Source organism: Sinocyclocheilus grahami, unplaced genomic scaffold (assembly GCF_001515645.1).
Source record: "Sinocyclocheilus grahami isolate Dianchi unplaced genomic scaffold, SAMN03320097.WGS_v1.1 scaffold308.1, whole genome shotgun sequence".
Taxonomy (NCBI): Eukaryota; Metazoa; Chordata; class Actinopteri; order Cypriniformes; family Cyprinidae; genus Sinocyclocheilus; species Sinocyclocheilus grahami.
Window position 1 is genome coordinate 1,042,521 of NW_015505487.1, and position 17,212 is coordinate 1,059,732.

Sequence of the window (17,212 nt, forward strand, 5' to 3'; positions counted from 1 at the left end):
TTTAAAATTAGAGGCAACCACTGCATTTTAATCATGATCCAAACAAAGATGCTGCATACATGCAACATGAGCAGTTTTTAATCTAAATTAGGTTGTATAATTTCGAAATTTGAAGCAAAAACCGAATGTGTTGACTTCAGTTTTGTGAAACCATACATAAAAATATCTGCATGAAACAGCGGACGAGCTGAACGAGACGCAGATTCACTCTCTGCCAGCAGGTGGTGCTTAAAGCGTTTCCTGGTTTCCGCTGTAAACAAAGCAGCGCTGCACTTATGAACTTTAATATGCATTATACAGAGGCAAGAGGAAAAGAAAAAATACCATCTAAACTTTTCTAAAGACAATAAGTTCCCCTCATACATGCACTCATATAAACTCCTACCCTTAAATGAATCGCGATTTGTTTAGCATCCCAACCGATTTAAATCGTCACATTTGAATCGATTTTCAACCGGCTCGCAGTTAATCGTTATATCCCTAATCAATGGTGTCAACGACATCAAACCTGCTGTTGTTTGATGTGCCTAAATTACGATTAATCGCATCCAAAATAAAAGTTTGTGTTTACATAATATATGCGTGTACTGTGTATATTTATATGTATAGAAAATACACACCGTATATGTACAGTATGAAATATATCTATATGCATGTAAATATTTGTTTACATATATCTATACACATTACATATATTTATTAAATAAGATATATTGCATATATTTAATAAATTGTTATTTGACATTTCAATTTCACAAACAAATTTGCAGCCCTTTGAGAAATAATAAAAGGGCACCTTTTCATTTATAATTTCTTAGATGTCATTTTTGTTAAAAAATCGTGAGAAAATTGTATCGTGAAACCAGTATCGTGAATCGTAACACATCGTATGTTGAGTGACTGTAGTACACACACATACATGTATGATTTGAGAGTTGCAGTGGAGGGAAAGATTATTAGTGAATAGTTTCAGTCTGTTCTAGGGCTGCACAATTAATCGAGTTTCTAATCGCGATTACAATTATGGATGCCACAATTACGTAATCGTTCAAAGCGGCAATTAATCGTTCAAAGTCCACTTATGTTATTCTGCGTGCTTAAGATGCGTTTTTTTTCTTTCTACGTTATCTTAAGGGTTTTTCCCATTATTTGAATTTTAGTTTTAGTATAACATAATACAATTCATATTTTTACTTTTTTATAATTTAAAGAAGAAACCAATCCGATGTATAGTTGACATTTGAGGCTTAATACTATAGAAAAGCACTAAAGGTTTTTCAGTTAGAGTGTTTTCAGCTTGTTTATTTTCATATAAAAATACGGCATGCAGTTGCATCAAACAATGGAATAAACAGCATTCAATGTAAATTGTGATAATCGTAATTAATAATCACAATTTCAAGGGAATAATCGACAATTATGATTATTTTTGTGTCATAATCGTTCCGCCCTAGTCTGTTCATCACACAGATAATGGATGATTTCAAATAGATATTGTAGAAATAATATGGACTATTTGTAAGGGTGCTTCTCTCTTTTTTTATTTGTTGGTTTATGTATTTTAGTTTTTTCTTGTTTCAATGAAAAAATAACAGCTTACACATCTGGAGGATGGGTGGTGGCAGCATTGTCATTTTTGAGTGAACTTTTCCTTTTAAGGCTTCTGAGAAAGGTTTTTCTTTCGTTTTCTGTCTTTTTAGTTTCTCTGCACACCTTCCATCAAATCTGTGGGTTTGCAATGATGTCATGACAGGAGATAAGACGAAATACAGTTCAAAAGCTTCCATTTTAGTATCTGCCATGGAAACTTCACAGCTCAAAACAAGGCTTTTTAGATGCGAGAACTCCTGTTTGTGAAACTGACATGAAACAAACCTCGCTGTGGCTCATACTTGAAGAGGCTTTTTTTCTCAAACTGTCCCAGGCAGACGCCCCTGACATCCTGTGAGTAATGTACCCCAGATATTTTGAATCCAATCCTCTATGCTGGAACGCGGGCCGGACTTGTTTGCAGCGAGGCCTTGTCCCTCCGTCCCTCGTGTTGACTCAGCTGAACATATTTGTAAAGACAGCTGTGCTGTCTCTCTTCCTGTCTCCTCATTTTTGAGACAGCATACATAAAACACAGACATAGTAATGATAAACATTTGCATTTAAAGCATGACATAACCTTCCACCTCTAAATTCTGATTTGATGAGCATCATTCTCGTTGAATTAATGTTATGCTTTTGCATTAATGACCAGCTGATACATTTATCCCGCTTATTACATGACTACATACCAATTAAGTAAGTAAATAGACATGAAATATTGATTTAAGCTGGTTATCTGAAAAGAAAGAGACCACTGAGTGGTATGAGGGACATCAGTAACATATATAGGTTTTTAATCATTATAAAGAATTTATTAATATTAATGTATTTATTATTATTGTTAATAATAATAATAATAATATGTCAGATATATATATATATATTGTTTGAACACCAGTTTCTTACACTATATATTCGACTATTTAAACAAAATAATAGCCATATGGAATTTATAATAATAAAAAGTAATAATAAATTATTATTGTTTATGTAGTATTAATATTGCTATTATTATTAGTTATACTATCGTTCAAAATTTTGGGATCAGAACGATTTTTTTAGTTTTCTTAAAGGAGTTTCTTATGCTCCTCAAAACTGCATTTATTTGTTCAAAAATACAGGAAAAAAATCTAATGTTGTGAAATATTATGATGTAAAATAACGTTTTTCTATTTTAATGTACATTAAAATCTAATTTATTCCTGTGATGCAAAGCTGAATTTTCAGCATCATTACTCCAGTCTTCAGTGTCACATGATCCTTTAGAAATCATTCTAATACGCTGATTTGTTATCAGTGCTGGAAACTGTTGTGCTGCTTAATATTTTATCAAAGGATTCTTTGATGAATAAAAAGTTAAAAAGAAGAGTATTTATTTAAAATATAAATCTTTTCTAACAATATACACTACCGTTCAAAAGTGTGGGGTCAGTACATTTTTAATCTTTATTTTTTTTAAACTTTTGTTCAGCAAGGATGTGTTAAATTGATAAGAAGTGATGGCAAAGATTTATATTGCTAGAAAATATTTATATTTTGAATAAATGCTGTTCTGAAAAAAAGGATAAAAAAAAGTAAAAAATATTTGGCAGCAAAACTGCTGCCAACATTGATATTTCTAATAATAAATCAGCATATTAGAATGTTTTCTGAAAGATCATGTGACACTTTATACTGGAGTAATGGCTGATGGAAATTCAGCTTTGCATCACAGAAATAAATTATATTTTAAAAGATATTAAAATAGAAACCATTATTTTATATTGTAATAACATTTAGCAAGATTACAGTTTTTTTTTCTGTGTTTTTGATCAAATAAATGCAGCCTTGAGGAGCATAAGAGACTTCTTTAAAAAACATTACAAGTCTTACTGATCCCAAACTTTTGAACGGTAGTGTGTGTGTGTTAGTGGTTCAACGGATCACAAATCTCACGGTTCGGATCACATTACGGTTTTTGACCCACGGATCGGATCTTTTTTCGGATCAGCAAGAAAAGAAAAATATTTCAATTTAACTTTCCATTTATTACTTAAAGCGAAGTACTACTTTGATACCACAGCAAATACTACTAGATCAACTAAAACATGATTAAAGAGACAAGAGAACAGCCAGTAAAAATAAGAACAAATGCACAAATTACAAGCAGAGATAAATACAACAGAATATGTTACAAATAAAATAAGGTTGGTAGTATTCAAATACAGAAATTTAATAATTAGGGAAAATAACACTGCATAGTGTTCACTGTATAAATTAAATATAGATTTTTATCAAAGCTGTTTTGTTGTTTGATGATCACTAATGACAGCAGCAGTATTTATCGGCCACTGTCCCTTTAAGACCTGATGCACGGATCCGATATAATGATACACATCACATCCGATTTCTTTCTCAGCTGTTTTCATTCACTTGAGATATAACTGACTGCGTTTACCTGAATGATTGTCGAGATGGGTATTTTGTCATAATTTTATGTGTATGTGTCTATTCAGAGTATTCAGAATGTGTAAGTATCATCAATTATCATTATACAGTAATAATAATAATAATAATAATAGTCAGATATTGTTATAGTATTATTATTTTTTAAGTATTTAATTTGGACATCAGCCTTTAAACTGAATTATTTTATGTCTAAGGAAAACAGTCAAAAATAGTTCATTTGTCAAATAGAATTTATAATAATAATAATGTGTTTTTTTGTCATTATATAGAATTATTAATAATAATCGTTGTTGGTGTTAGTATTATTGTGATGTTACAAAAGCAATGTCAAGTATGTCTATTACATGTGCTACAGTTTTTTGTTTGTTTTTAAAACCAAAGATAAGTACTTAGTATAATTATGTAGTATAATAAGTATAAGTGTTCTTAGGCACAATGTAAAGTGGATTATTAAATTTATATTATAAATATAAATTTACAGTATGTGTGTGTATATATATATATATATATGGTGGCTGACTAAATACTTTTTTTCCCCACTGTATGTCACATTGAGTGACAGTTTGTGATTTTGACCCAGCAGAAGGGCTGTGCCACCTGCAGAGTTTGTCCTATATGCCTTCAAATATCAAATAAATTATTCATGGATATTAACCTTGCATGACATTTCTGCTGCAGAAGGTCCTGAGCAGTTTCAGATTATGCTACATTACACACACACAGTTGCCTGTTTAATTGGTAACATTAGTGACTGCTGCACTTTGCCCTCTGTTACTACCATTTCTTCTCCAAAATGGGTCAGGATGGATTTATTTTCTTGTCTATTAATATTCTCAGCACAGATGATGAAATAGCTTTGTCTTCAGTCATACCTGAGAGTTAATTTTCTCTGTTTCAGGTGATTCTGGTGTCTGCCAATAAACTCACACGCTACATTGAACCATGCCAACTTACAGATGAATTTGGCGGGAGTCTGCTTTATGATCATTTGGACTGGCTCAACAAAAGATTGGTGAGAACCAAATCGCTTGTTTTCAATTTTAAATGACTCTCTTTATTGGTAGACCACAGTGATTCAGTGAGTGGGTAATGTATTCATGATATATTCACATGATATAGCTGATGTAAAGTGAAGCAACATTGTGAATATTGGTGTAATTTTAATATGCCTTTTTGTCCGTTTTCTAAAGGCAGTGTCATTAGACTTGTTCATTGTATTTCTATGAATCAGTTCATTTCTGGGAATCAAATGGTGTTTCAACAAATTGATGCATAACCCTGATTCAGCACTTGTTTACACTTTCATTGAAAAATGGTCGCAGACATTTTAAATCTAAAATGTTTCTTTGCTTTAAATTAATTTGTTGTATTGGTGAATGTAAATGAACATCAAATATCATTCTTATGTTCATGCAGTAAAAAGTGTGGAAACCATGGCTAATTGATGGCATTTTGAATCTACTTGACAACAGTGGCTGTTTAGTATTATAGTATTTATTAATATTTTGAATTATTTATTTATTATTGTTTTATGTACTTTAGTATTACATTTTTTATATTTCTATTTAGTTTTTATTCCAGTTTTAGTAAGTTTATTGCCTCCGCTTATTTTATTTTAGTTAGCTGTCAAGGCATCATTTCTAATTTTCTTTTTTCATGGTTTATCCCCCCCCCCCCCCATCTAATTTATATTGTATATTATTTCAGCTTCGTATCAGTTAACAAAAATAATTTTTTTAGTAGTTTTAGTTTAACAAAAACACTGTTTGAAACTGATCGTTTTTTTGCCGTTTCACTGCATATACATAAATATTGAGATGGATATTCGCTATCATCAAAAGGCTGAAAAAAATATTGCAGTGTTTAGCTATATCGCCCTGTCCTCATGGCTGTTTCAACAGTATGACATTTTTAACTTGAAGTCTTACTTGCCATTTGTTCTTCATCTAGGTCTTTGAAAAATTCACAAAGGAGTCCACGTCCCTTCTGGATGAACTTATAGTCATCAATGAAAATGAGAAGGGAAGCCAGGCAGAGAAGGACAGGTATTTTATGTCTCATTATCTCCAGGCATGAGCTCCTAATTAAGTCATTTCAAAGGCCACTATTTTTCTGTTAGCTATTAGCCGTTCTTAAATGTGTAAGTAAAATGTTTAGTGGATTTAAAAAGCAATCAAATGTACAGAGAAATCAACATGTTTGTTTCATTAAATGGTCATAATTTTATAAACAAATGCTCAGCAACAACTTATTGTTACATTCATAGGTCTTCAGAGAGCAACGTCATGCCTTCATTTGATCCTGAAACGGTCCTTCAAACTGGTGAGTGGCGAACTGTGCTGGCTGTGTGTGTATATATGTAGACTCTGCTTTGAAACTGCCTTAAGTTTTTTTTTTCTGTAATATTTTGGGTGCATTTGTAAAACTAGAAGCAAAAGCAGATTTTGGTTTGGGAATTTAACTACTATACTCTATCCAGCATGTGATGTCAACAGTGAAGCTGTTTTTCCAGCTGATCTGTTACTCCATTCAGTTTTATTGGTGGGGTAGAGCCAAGAACTTGGCTTAAGTGTTGTTTAACACTCTAAAGCGATTTCACAGCTTTTGTATTTGAAGCTAAAGCTGGTTTGTAAAGTGTTGACTCTGCCCTGACCAGTATGTCTCTGACACCATGCCCTACTCTAAAGAATGGCTTCATCAGTTCAGTGAACTTGTGCCCAGTGTAAGTGACTCAGGCAGAGTTGTGCACCATTTAAAACTGAATTGAGAATCCGTTTTAAATGCCTTTAAAATTCATTGCAGCCTGAATTGGTTTTAAGTTAGAATTAGAATGCAATTAAATGTGTTTTATAATTGTCATTTTTAACTAATGCTATTTGTTTTTCTGTATGAAATAAACATGCTTAATTGAATTTTACTTTGCAAATTTATTTTAAAATGGCAAACAATATAAATTATAGGGGTGGAACGGTTCGCGGAAAAAAATCGAACCGTACGATTTTCCACACACGGTTCGGCACGCGCTAGGACCGCGATTCAACTTAAATCTGACAACGCATCTTTAATATGGTTTGCTATAAATAACACGTAAAACAAACAGGGTTTGGCTAATATGTTTCTGTTGATTCGTTGAGTCGCATTCTGGCTTCCCAATACATTACAACAACAGCGATGGAAAAAAAAAAAAAAAACGGGGACGAACCATTCACTCTTGTTCAATGCGAATGCCGGTGGCTGGAATATGAGCATTTATTCCGTCATCACCCAGGTGCTGATAGCACGCGCGCACAGGTGAGACCTGAACAGCACATGTTGATATCTGTGTTTAAGCTAAACTAATTTAAGCCTTGCCAATTGAAACATTTAAGAGCCAGAGGACGCGCGCTCGCTCGCGCAGTGAGAATATTTGTGCGTGCGCTCATCTGAAGTGCGCAAAAGCACCTCGGAACGCATGCAAATATTAAGCTCTCTCTGATGTATTGTTTAAATGGACAAATTCACACAAAAATTGTCAAAATGCCCGTCATGTTAAGTATCTTATAGCAGACATAGCCAGCTGAACGTACTTAGTGTCTTAAAGTGACAGTACTTTCTTAATATTAATCAAACAGCAACAACAACAGAAATCACTCACTGCTGTTGATTGAATAGCTTTTGTAACTTTAATAAAAATTCATCTTTAATTTATACAGTCAAATATGCAATGCTGTTTTACATTTCATTACTTTATTCAGTTTCTGTACCTAAAAACTAATTTGAAAATCACTGTTTATTTTATTTGTATCTCCTATTCTATACTGTATATATTGTATACTCTATTGTATTTATTTGTGCTGTTGCTTGTAGTTAGATTATTCTTATTTTCTTTATTTTTATTTGACCATTTAGTTTTTGCCTAAACATAGCCCATACCGAAACCGTGACTCTAAAACCGTGAGTAAGTTGCACCGTTCCACCCCTAATAAATTAAATATATTTTATGTATTTATTTTTACGTAAAAGTTGGCATTGGTCTTGCATCAGCACTCTTCTGCCATCCCTGCAATGTTCGAATGTGCATTTTCAATGCACATTTGAAATGAACGTAAATGAACATTAAAAAAAAAAAAAAAAAACTGTTAAGGCAAATTTGTGAATGAAATATAATGGACAAAATATTACCCATGTAATAAAGATAATTAAAAAAAAATTCAAAATACTCAAGATTTCTTTTTTTTTTTTAAAGTTTGTAATGTTAAAGGGATAGTTCACCCCAAAATGAAAATTCTGTCGTTAATTACTCACCCTCATGTCGTTCAAAACCCGTAAGACCGAATGAAATATAATGGACAAAATATTACCCATGTAATAAAGATAATTAAAAAAAAATTCAAAATACTCAAGATTTCTTTTTTTTTTAAAGTTTGTAATGTTAAAGGGTTAGTTCACCCCAAAATGAAAATTCTGTCGTTAATTACTCACCCTCATGTCGTTCAAAACCCGTAAGACCTTCGTTCATCTTCGGAACACAAATTAAGATATTTTTGATGGAATCTGAGAGCTGTCTGACCCTCCATAGACCCCATGCAACTGAAATGCAGCATCATATGACCCCTTTAACAATTCTTCTCCCCCGAGTTACTGTCTTCCACCATTTTGGAGAGTATCACAACGCATACGCACGCTTTACCCTAAGTGTAAACAATGCTGATTACAGTGATAACGTTCATGCGCGCGCTTTCCCCCCCAAACGTAAACAATGCCGATTACGTTCTTGGGTACTCGATGGCAAAAGACGTAACTCGAGAGCGAAGAATTGTTAAATAAATTGTTTTTGTTTTCTTTGCGCACAAATAGTATTCTCGTTGCTTCACAAGATTGAAGTTGAGCCACTGATGTCACATGGACTGTTTTGCCGATGTCCTTGCTACGTTTCTGTCTGGGAACATTTCAGTTGCATTGCTGTCTATGGAGGGTCAGAGAGCTCTCAGATTCCATCAAAAATATCTTCATTTGTGTTCTGAAGATGAACGTCTTACGGGTTTTGAACGACATGAGGGTGAGTAATTAATGACAGAATTTTCATTTTGGAGTGAACTAACCCTTTAATATTTATTATTGAATTTTTAATGACGTTTTGTATTACATTTTTGGTGCAATTCAATGTTGTTGGTTTTTTTGTCGTCTTTTGTCCTCAACATGTTTCAATTTTTGCCTATTGTGTTTTGGGCTAATTCAGTTCATCTGTGTTTCTGCTCTGCCTGTTAAATCGCTGCCTATTAAATTATTATTCCTGTCATTACAATTCAAATTCCAATGTAACATCCTGTAAGGCCAATTCAATTAAAATTCATGTTCATGAGTTGAAAAGTAACAAATTTTGCCTAGCCTTGGTTGGAATAATTCACAAGTATTGGCACAAATAAAAACACAGCAGTGGTACAAAATTAGTTTTTCTTCTGTGCCTTTCTTTTGCATTTGAGTCTGTCACTTTGTGTCTAATTTAGGTGAAATACTGGCTTAATATATTCATACTGCGTCAATTCAGTCCGTACTCCTTGACAGATGGGAACATTTGCCATCACGTCTTGCATTCATCAATTTCTTTCTGCTTGACACATTGTTCATGAAATATTTTATTACCGTTTACTGAATTCAGTTTTCAAATGGCTTAACCCTTGATTTCTGTCCTAAATGTTGTTTTTCTCCCCTGATCACAGGACATGAGTTGCTCTCGGAGCTCCAGCAGAGGCGTTTCAATGGCTCTGAGGGAGGAGGAGGAGGAGGAGGCGGCACAGCCTGGTCGCCCATGGACGATGAGCTGCTGGCTCAGCCTCAGGTGATGAAGCTCCTGGACTCTCTGAGGGAGCAGTACACAAAGTATCAAGAAGTTTGCCGACAGCGCAGTAAACGCTCCCAGCTAGAGGAAATCCAAACCAAGGTCATGCAGGTAAAATGCTGGGGGGATTTATAAGAATGTAAACCGAAAAGTGAAAGATCACTTTCAGATAGTCGAGTTCTGTTGTAGAAGAACTATGGTGCTGTTCAGCTGTCACACGTTCCTGTGCTCTTTGTTTGAGCCAGGAATCAAAACTGTAGCCTTGAGTTTCGCCAAATTCATTCGAGACCTCTATTTCCACAGTCATCTTTCAAACTTCACATGATGTTGTGAAGTGTGAGGGAGTTTCATCTGTCATCCATTTTGCTTTATTCGTATGTCTAAATATCGCTGAGGTTTGCAAGAAGACATCTTATTCCGAAGCATCAGTTCAGACAGTGGCTGGGCTTTGGTGCTTTGGTGAATCAGCAGTCTTGGTCTACAAATAGAGCAGTTTTTGGTGGTTCTTCGCACCATACAATCATTGAGTCTTTCCACAGAAAAGATTTGTCTCACAATTCTTTCACATACACATCTTCTGCTCTGTCTTCTTGGAAGGCTTACAGAATGCACTCCCACAAAATTCCCACTGAGAATCCGATTATCATAGAGAATCGCTGGTAGAGAGTAGGGCTGTGCTGATGCAATCGTACACCTATACATCCTTATATTGTGCTTTTTGGTTTTTTTTCCCCTCAGTTTTTAGTTGATATCAATTTAGATCCTTGTAACATGGTTTAGAACCTGTACTTTTTAAATTTTCTGTTCATCGAAGAATCCTGAAAAAATGTATCATGGTTTCCGCAAAAATATTAAGCAGCATAATTGTTTTCAACACTGATAATAATAAAGAAAATGTTTCTTGAGCACAAAATCAGCATATTGGAATGATTTCTAATGGATCATGTAACACTGAAGACTGGAGTAGTGGCTGCTGAAAATCCAGCTTTGCATCACAGGAATAAATGGCTTTTTAGAATATATTAATATAGAAAACAGTTATTTTAAAGTGTAATTTTTTGCAGTATTATGTTTTTCACTGTATGTTTGATAAAATAATTGCAGCCTTGGTGAGCACAAGAGACATTGACCAAAACTCACTGACCCCAAACCATATTTTTACACAATTGTGGCATTATAATGTAACATTATTGCACTACTACTACTAATTATTATTATATTTTGATTTTATGTAATATTTTCGATTTGATGTAATTTTTCTCTTATGTGGCACCATGTGAAGAAAAAAAAATCATTGGCTCTTTAAAATCTGTGATGGATATAATTTATATTTATACTTATTTGTGCATTTATAGACATTCTTCATTAAATTACAATAAGAATTTAGAATTGTAAACTCCGAAACCAGTATTTGTTTGTGTGGTTAGTGTCACACCTGGACTAGAGCTGGGCAAAAAAATTGATTTTCCGATTAATCGTCTTTTAAAATGACGTCGATTCGATATCGATTCTCGAAAGTCGCGAATCGATCTTTTCCAGTATTTATTTCAGCACAAATTTAAAACAAGATCTGATTAACGTGAATCTTATCATTAGTCGTCTCCACTAGATGTCACCCTTATTTACCTTGCGCGATGTTACAACAGAAATCCTGTCATTCATTCAGCACTTATCATTGCCATACGCGCAATTCGCAATGCTCAGGTGAAATGCTATAGTAATACTATAAATCTGCAGAAGCATTTGATATCACGCATAGGGCGCCATGGTTTCTGCAATGAATGAATGGCGGATGGCACGGCGCACTGTTTTGTTTACTACACGCATACTAAAGCGCGGATGACGCTCGCAGTGTTTTCAGCTTCTGCCGTCTCACTATATGATGATATGAACACGAATGTTATCTCCAGCTGCTCTGAGAGTCACTTCATTAGCATTTACCGTTTCATTTGAGAAATCAACCGTCATATCACATACACAGCAGCTGCAAGTTCTTCACGGCAACCCGTAAAAATAAAAGTTTAGTTTAACGTTCTACGGTCAGAATATATTACTATTTAGCAGTCTTAAGACTCAATGCTACTGCTGCTAATAAATATGAATAAATCTTTATTTTTAAAGGAATAATCACATCTGTTTTCTTTTTAATTTTAACAGTAAACCTCTGTTGTGCAGCACATTGTTTGCCAAAAAATAAAAGGGTTTAATTTTCATTTGATTAGGATAAATTAAATTAATGTTTTATGCCTTCATCTGATTACCAGAAAAATTAAGTACATTTTATAGGGCCCTATTATTGTTTAAAAAAGGACCTATACAAAAAAAAAAAGAATAGGTTTAAAATACAGGCATGTGGTTCTTAATTTCTTTTTATTAATTCACCATTTGTAAACTGATGTTTACTGTTCATTTTTTAGAAATATCAATAGCATTTGTATTAAAACTACGTTCACTGAATGCAATAAAAAAAAAATCGAGAATCGAATTGAGAGCTTGCGAATCGAATCGGGACTTCTGAATCGATACCCAGCCCTAACCTGGACGGAGTCACCAAGTGTAATGTAGGTCATGTAAAGTGATGGTGAGATCAGTGATTGTTGTCTTTCACTTTTCAGTGTTAGATGAAATAAAATGTCTGTTTCCATGGCGATCAAGATATTGGGAGGTGCACATCTTGTGTGTCGGAAAATAAGTTTGGCCTTCTTGCCTTCAGTGAAAAATTGCGCAGGGAAGTGGGAGATCAGTGCCTGAAGCAATTAAAGACAGGAAGCCGTGCAAGCTAAGCAGCGATTCTTAAAAAGTTCAGTCACCTCGGCATTAGACAAATGAATGACTTTCTTCACAAAGCAGGTTCTCTTGCTGCTGTTCCAGAATTTTCATTTGCTCCCCTAGTTCATTGAACAACAGAAGTTAAATTAATTTGTCTGCCAGTTCAGTTGTAATTCAAATTTGTAACTCTCAGCTGTTGAATTGAGACTGAACTTGCCTATCAAGCAAGTTAATTGAATGGTTAGTTCACCCGTAATTGAAATTTTTTTTTCATTATTTGTTTCACCTTCATGTTGTTCCAAACCTGTATGCTTTTCATTCTATGCAACACAAAAGGACCAATTTTGAAGAAGCTTTGAAAAGCACAAGACCTCACCACACAGTTCATTTGACTTTTGAAGACAATATTTGTAAGAGGAACGGACTGAAATGTAAGTCATTATTCACTGACAATCTTCTATTTTGCTGCAGCTCTGAAATCCCATTTGTGCTCTGCTACTGATGTTCAAAATCTGACAGCTGAAGGATTGTGCAGATCTCCAGACGTGCAACCTACATTTGTCTTTTTGTAAACAAGTAAATATGTGATTAAGTAAATCTCTAATTTGAGCTCTCATCGACCCGATCCTGTCATTTAGTTAATTAGATTTGCTCTCTGTTCCTCCTGATTTCTTTCCGATTCGAGTCTGCTCAGTGGCTCGGGGGTCAAATGTGGTAGTGATTCACTAATTAAAGGTTTCTTTGTCTGTGTTTGTGTGTGTTGTGTGTGAGCAGGTTGTGAATTGGCTGGAGGGTCCTGGCACAGAGCAGCTCCGCACACAGTGGGGGATTGGAGACTCCATTCGCGCGTCTCAGACCCTGCAGCAGAAACACGAGGAGATTGAGAGTCAACACAGTGTAAGTACAGCCATCATGTCTGGTTTGTGTATATGGTTTTTGTGGTATGAATAGCCTCTGTGAAATGCAAATGGGCACTTTTTTGACATTTTCACATAGGTCTGTTCCATACGAGGACAGTTGGAGTGACCATGTCAGTAATCATCCAAAAATGACAGAAAATAGCATGAAAGGCATCTGTGTGGCTCATGCACTATATCCCAACTGTTCTCAAGTCGAATAATAGCTTTATGTAAGGAACAGACTGAAATTAAGGTTCTTAATAACTGATAATTGGAACCCTTTTTTTTTTTTTGGAAAACACTCCATAAACAACACAGTGCAGATACGATGTAAATAAAATAGCTTCAGTGATTATAACTGGAGTTTTTGCATAACTTGCGCTAGACTAAACTAACGTCATGGACCATGAAGCCTGAGCCAGAATATATGATGAGCCGTTTCCCCAAAATGCAGACACAAAACAGTTTTTAAAAATGTATTCTATTAATCAACATGAATTATCATTATTACAATATCAACAGCAATACTCAACAATAATGATTTTTGTCATAATATTGCAGCCCTATTAGCTCCCGTTTTTAAACATAGGTTAGATATAATTTTAAACAGTCAATTGTTATTGGCAACAGTTTAAAGTATTTGTAAAAGTATTTGGTTGAATTTAAGTATTTGTCATTAAAGACAACACAGATACAATTATTAAGCTGGTGATAAAAATTGCCCTAACGAATAGAAAAAATGTCCCTGGAAATCAATTCCAGGAGGCAAAAAATTGCCCCTTAATGCAAAAGTTCATTTCTGACCCTGCACCACCGCCCATTTTTAAAGAATCAAATGATGAACTAAAAGCAAACTTATTAGAAACACGAACACTTGAACATAAATCTGTGTGATTTAAAAACGACCTAAAATGATGCACTTGGATGTTTTGTGGTGGTATTTGGCATAAAATGTTTGTGAACCACAGTTGTAGACCATAGAACTTAAAACAGTCAGAGCTGCTGAGAGACTAAAATGCAGACATTGTGGCAACTGTCTTTTATTCTACTGTGGTTTTGTGTTACGCATATAATCGCTAACTTAAGATTTGTGATCTGTCAAATCGACTAAAGTCAGTCAGATGACATTAATATGCCACATGCTGCAATTTAAGTCATGCCAGTAGGTGGCAGTATTGATGTATTTTACTTGAGGGAATCGCATGCTGTTCTTCTGGAATATTTTTGCTTCTGATTATGCACATTTTTTGAGGAAATTATATTGTGATTATAAGATTATATTGTGTTTAGATTCATTTTGAACAGATCACACCGACTGTATACTACGGAGCGGCAGTACCTGCCACACATTTTACAAGATTAGATATTTGTCAGTGGTGCTCGGTACCTGCAAATCATTCGTCATTGTCCTATGAGTCATCTCTCCTTACTCTGTGTATGTGGTAAGTGAACTTTCATGTACTGTAACAGTCTACCGCTAGCAAGCGGCTAACCATGTCCCTTTAGTGGCTCCGTAGAAGGCATTATTTGTTTTCAGTGCCTTTCTGAATACAGATTTGCTATTCGGGGCACATCGCTAGTGCACATTCTCTTTAAATTCTCCTAAAGGGATAAAACTGCTCGTTGCAGATGAGGGGTGCTAATCCTCACGTTTAAAACACACTGGCAGACCAAAGTGCTGCGGGGAGAGTGAAGCACGCTGGACCTGCCCGCATTCCGCCGCATCCCAATTCCGTGTTCGGAAAGGAAATTAAGTGTACTAGGGAACCCCTAAAGGGAATAAATAGCCTACGAGATGGGAGGATTAAAAATATATATTTCAATACTTTCTCTCACAATTATATCATTGTGTAATTGCGGGCAACAGGGAGCTGCTACTAATATGGAGGGCATTGAAACCGCTTTCGAATGCGCGCTCTCATTTTACTTTCACTTTCGAGATTCGAGATCACACCGACTGTATACTACGGAGCGGCAGTACCTGCCACACATTTTACAAGATTAGATATTTGTCAGTGGTGCTCGGTACCTGCAAATCATTCGTCATTGTCCTATGAGTCATCTCTCCTTACTCTGTGTATGTGGTAAGTGAACTTTCATGTACTGTAACAGTCTACCGCTAGCAAGCGGCTAACCATGTCCCTTTAGTGGCTCCGTAGAAGGCATTATTTGTTTTCCGTGCCTTTCTGCATACGGATTCACACTTCGGGCACACCCCCTAACCCCGCCCCCCGATGTCATCGTCCATCACGATGTTTCACTGTAGACATCGTCCGATGCCAATTTGGTAGACATCGCCCAACCCTAAACACAATAGACATTTATCTTGATCTTAACCTTTTCTAAAGAACATGTGAGTGGTCTTTGTCTATGCAAAAATAAAAAATGCAAGGGTATAAGGTTATGATTTGTTGCCAGGGTGTTAGGTGGTTGCTAAGGTGTTCTGTCTGGTTGCTAGGTGGGGATATAATTTGGGATATATAGGGCACTTAGGGCTGTCAAAATGGCTGAAAAACTAAATTCAAATTTTTTACTTAAATATGATCAATATTCGAATTTAAAGGACATAATTTCAGTTGGGGGGAAAAAAAAGCTTTTGGCTTCTCTCCTGAGGCCACAAGAGGGCACATCGAACAAAATATTATCTGTTTTTATACGGTCTATGAATATTATGCACGTTTCTTCAAAGCATAATAAAATAACATGACTATCTTTGAAAAAAGTGCATAACGTTTATAAACCATATATAATTAATAAAGTTGCTTAAACAATTAGAAACAAAACAGCATCATGCATGTATGTATAGTTTAATACAAAGGACCGAAAACAAATCACAAAGAGTACTTTCTTCATTTAAAAACTTGAGATGCAGTGGGATGGGGAAAACTGCCATAAAATTTCGAGACATGTTTTTTAAAAGTTGAATTTACATTAATTTTACATAGCTTTCTAAACATGCAGCTCTCTTGTGCGAGACGCAAGTGCAGCGGTGATAGATGTCCCTCTAGAAAATGCGATAAATATGCGTTCTGTGTGAACGGCTTAGTTTCGGTTTTGACGTAAACAAAATCTTCCCCGCATTGATTGTTCTCTTTTTCTGAAATAATTTGAATGAACAATGCAGCAGCGCCGCATCTAGTGGGTTCAACTGGATAGGCTAACGAAAGCATTAAAATGCAATGACACTTACATCGTCGTCGCATTTCGTGCACCACTGATAAGGCTGCCTGACACACACCTAAAATTCGAATGAAACGTTTTTGCATTCGAATATGGATTTTTATTTTAAATTTGACGAATATTCGAAATTCAAATTTTTTTTGACAGCCCTAATAAATATATATATTCTCACACACACACACACACTTATATATATATATATATATATATTTATTTATATGCGTCTATATTTGTATTTCATGGGAGCTGTTGTATCCATTTGACCTGTAGGATTTGGTGTACTGTGTTTATGGACCTGTGGTTTTTATGATTGCTGGTGGTTTATTTAACGGTGTATTAACATATTAACAGCTTGTTTGCTGCAGGAGTGGTTTGCTGTTTACGTGGAGCTGAACCAGCAGATCGCAGCCCTGCTGAGCGCATGAGCGCAGGAGGACCTGATGGAGCTCAAGGGTCTGCAGCAGCAGCTCAGTGACGTCTGCTACCGGCAGGCCCGCCAATTAGA

At 35.1% G+C, this 17,212-nt stretch overlaps 1 protein-coding gene across 1 annotated transcript in view; it reads left to right on the forward strand.

The window, feature by feature from the left end:
- sestd1 (SEC14 and spectrin domains 1) overlaps positions 1-17,212 on the forward strand; it is a 47,239-nt gene that overhangs the window by 15,625 nt on the left and 14,402 nt on the right. The window contains exons 7-11 of the mRNA XM_016293874.1: positions 4,940-5,053; positions 5,992-6,086; positions 6,308-6,363; positions 9,741-9,970; positions 13,403-13,525. Coding sequence (XP_016149360.1) covers positions 4,940-5,053; positions 5,992-6,086; positions 6,308-6,363; positions 9,741-9,970; positions 13,403-13,525 — 618 coding nt within the window. The remainder of the gene's footprint in view (positions 1-4,939; positions 5,054-5,991; positions 6,087-6,307; positions 6,364-9,740; positions 9,971-13,402; positions 13,526-17,212) is intronic.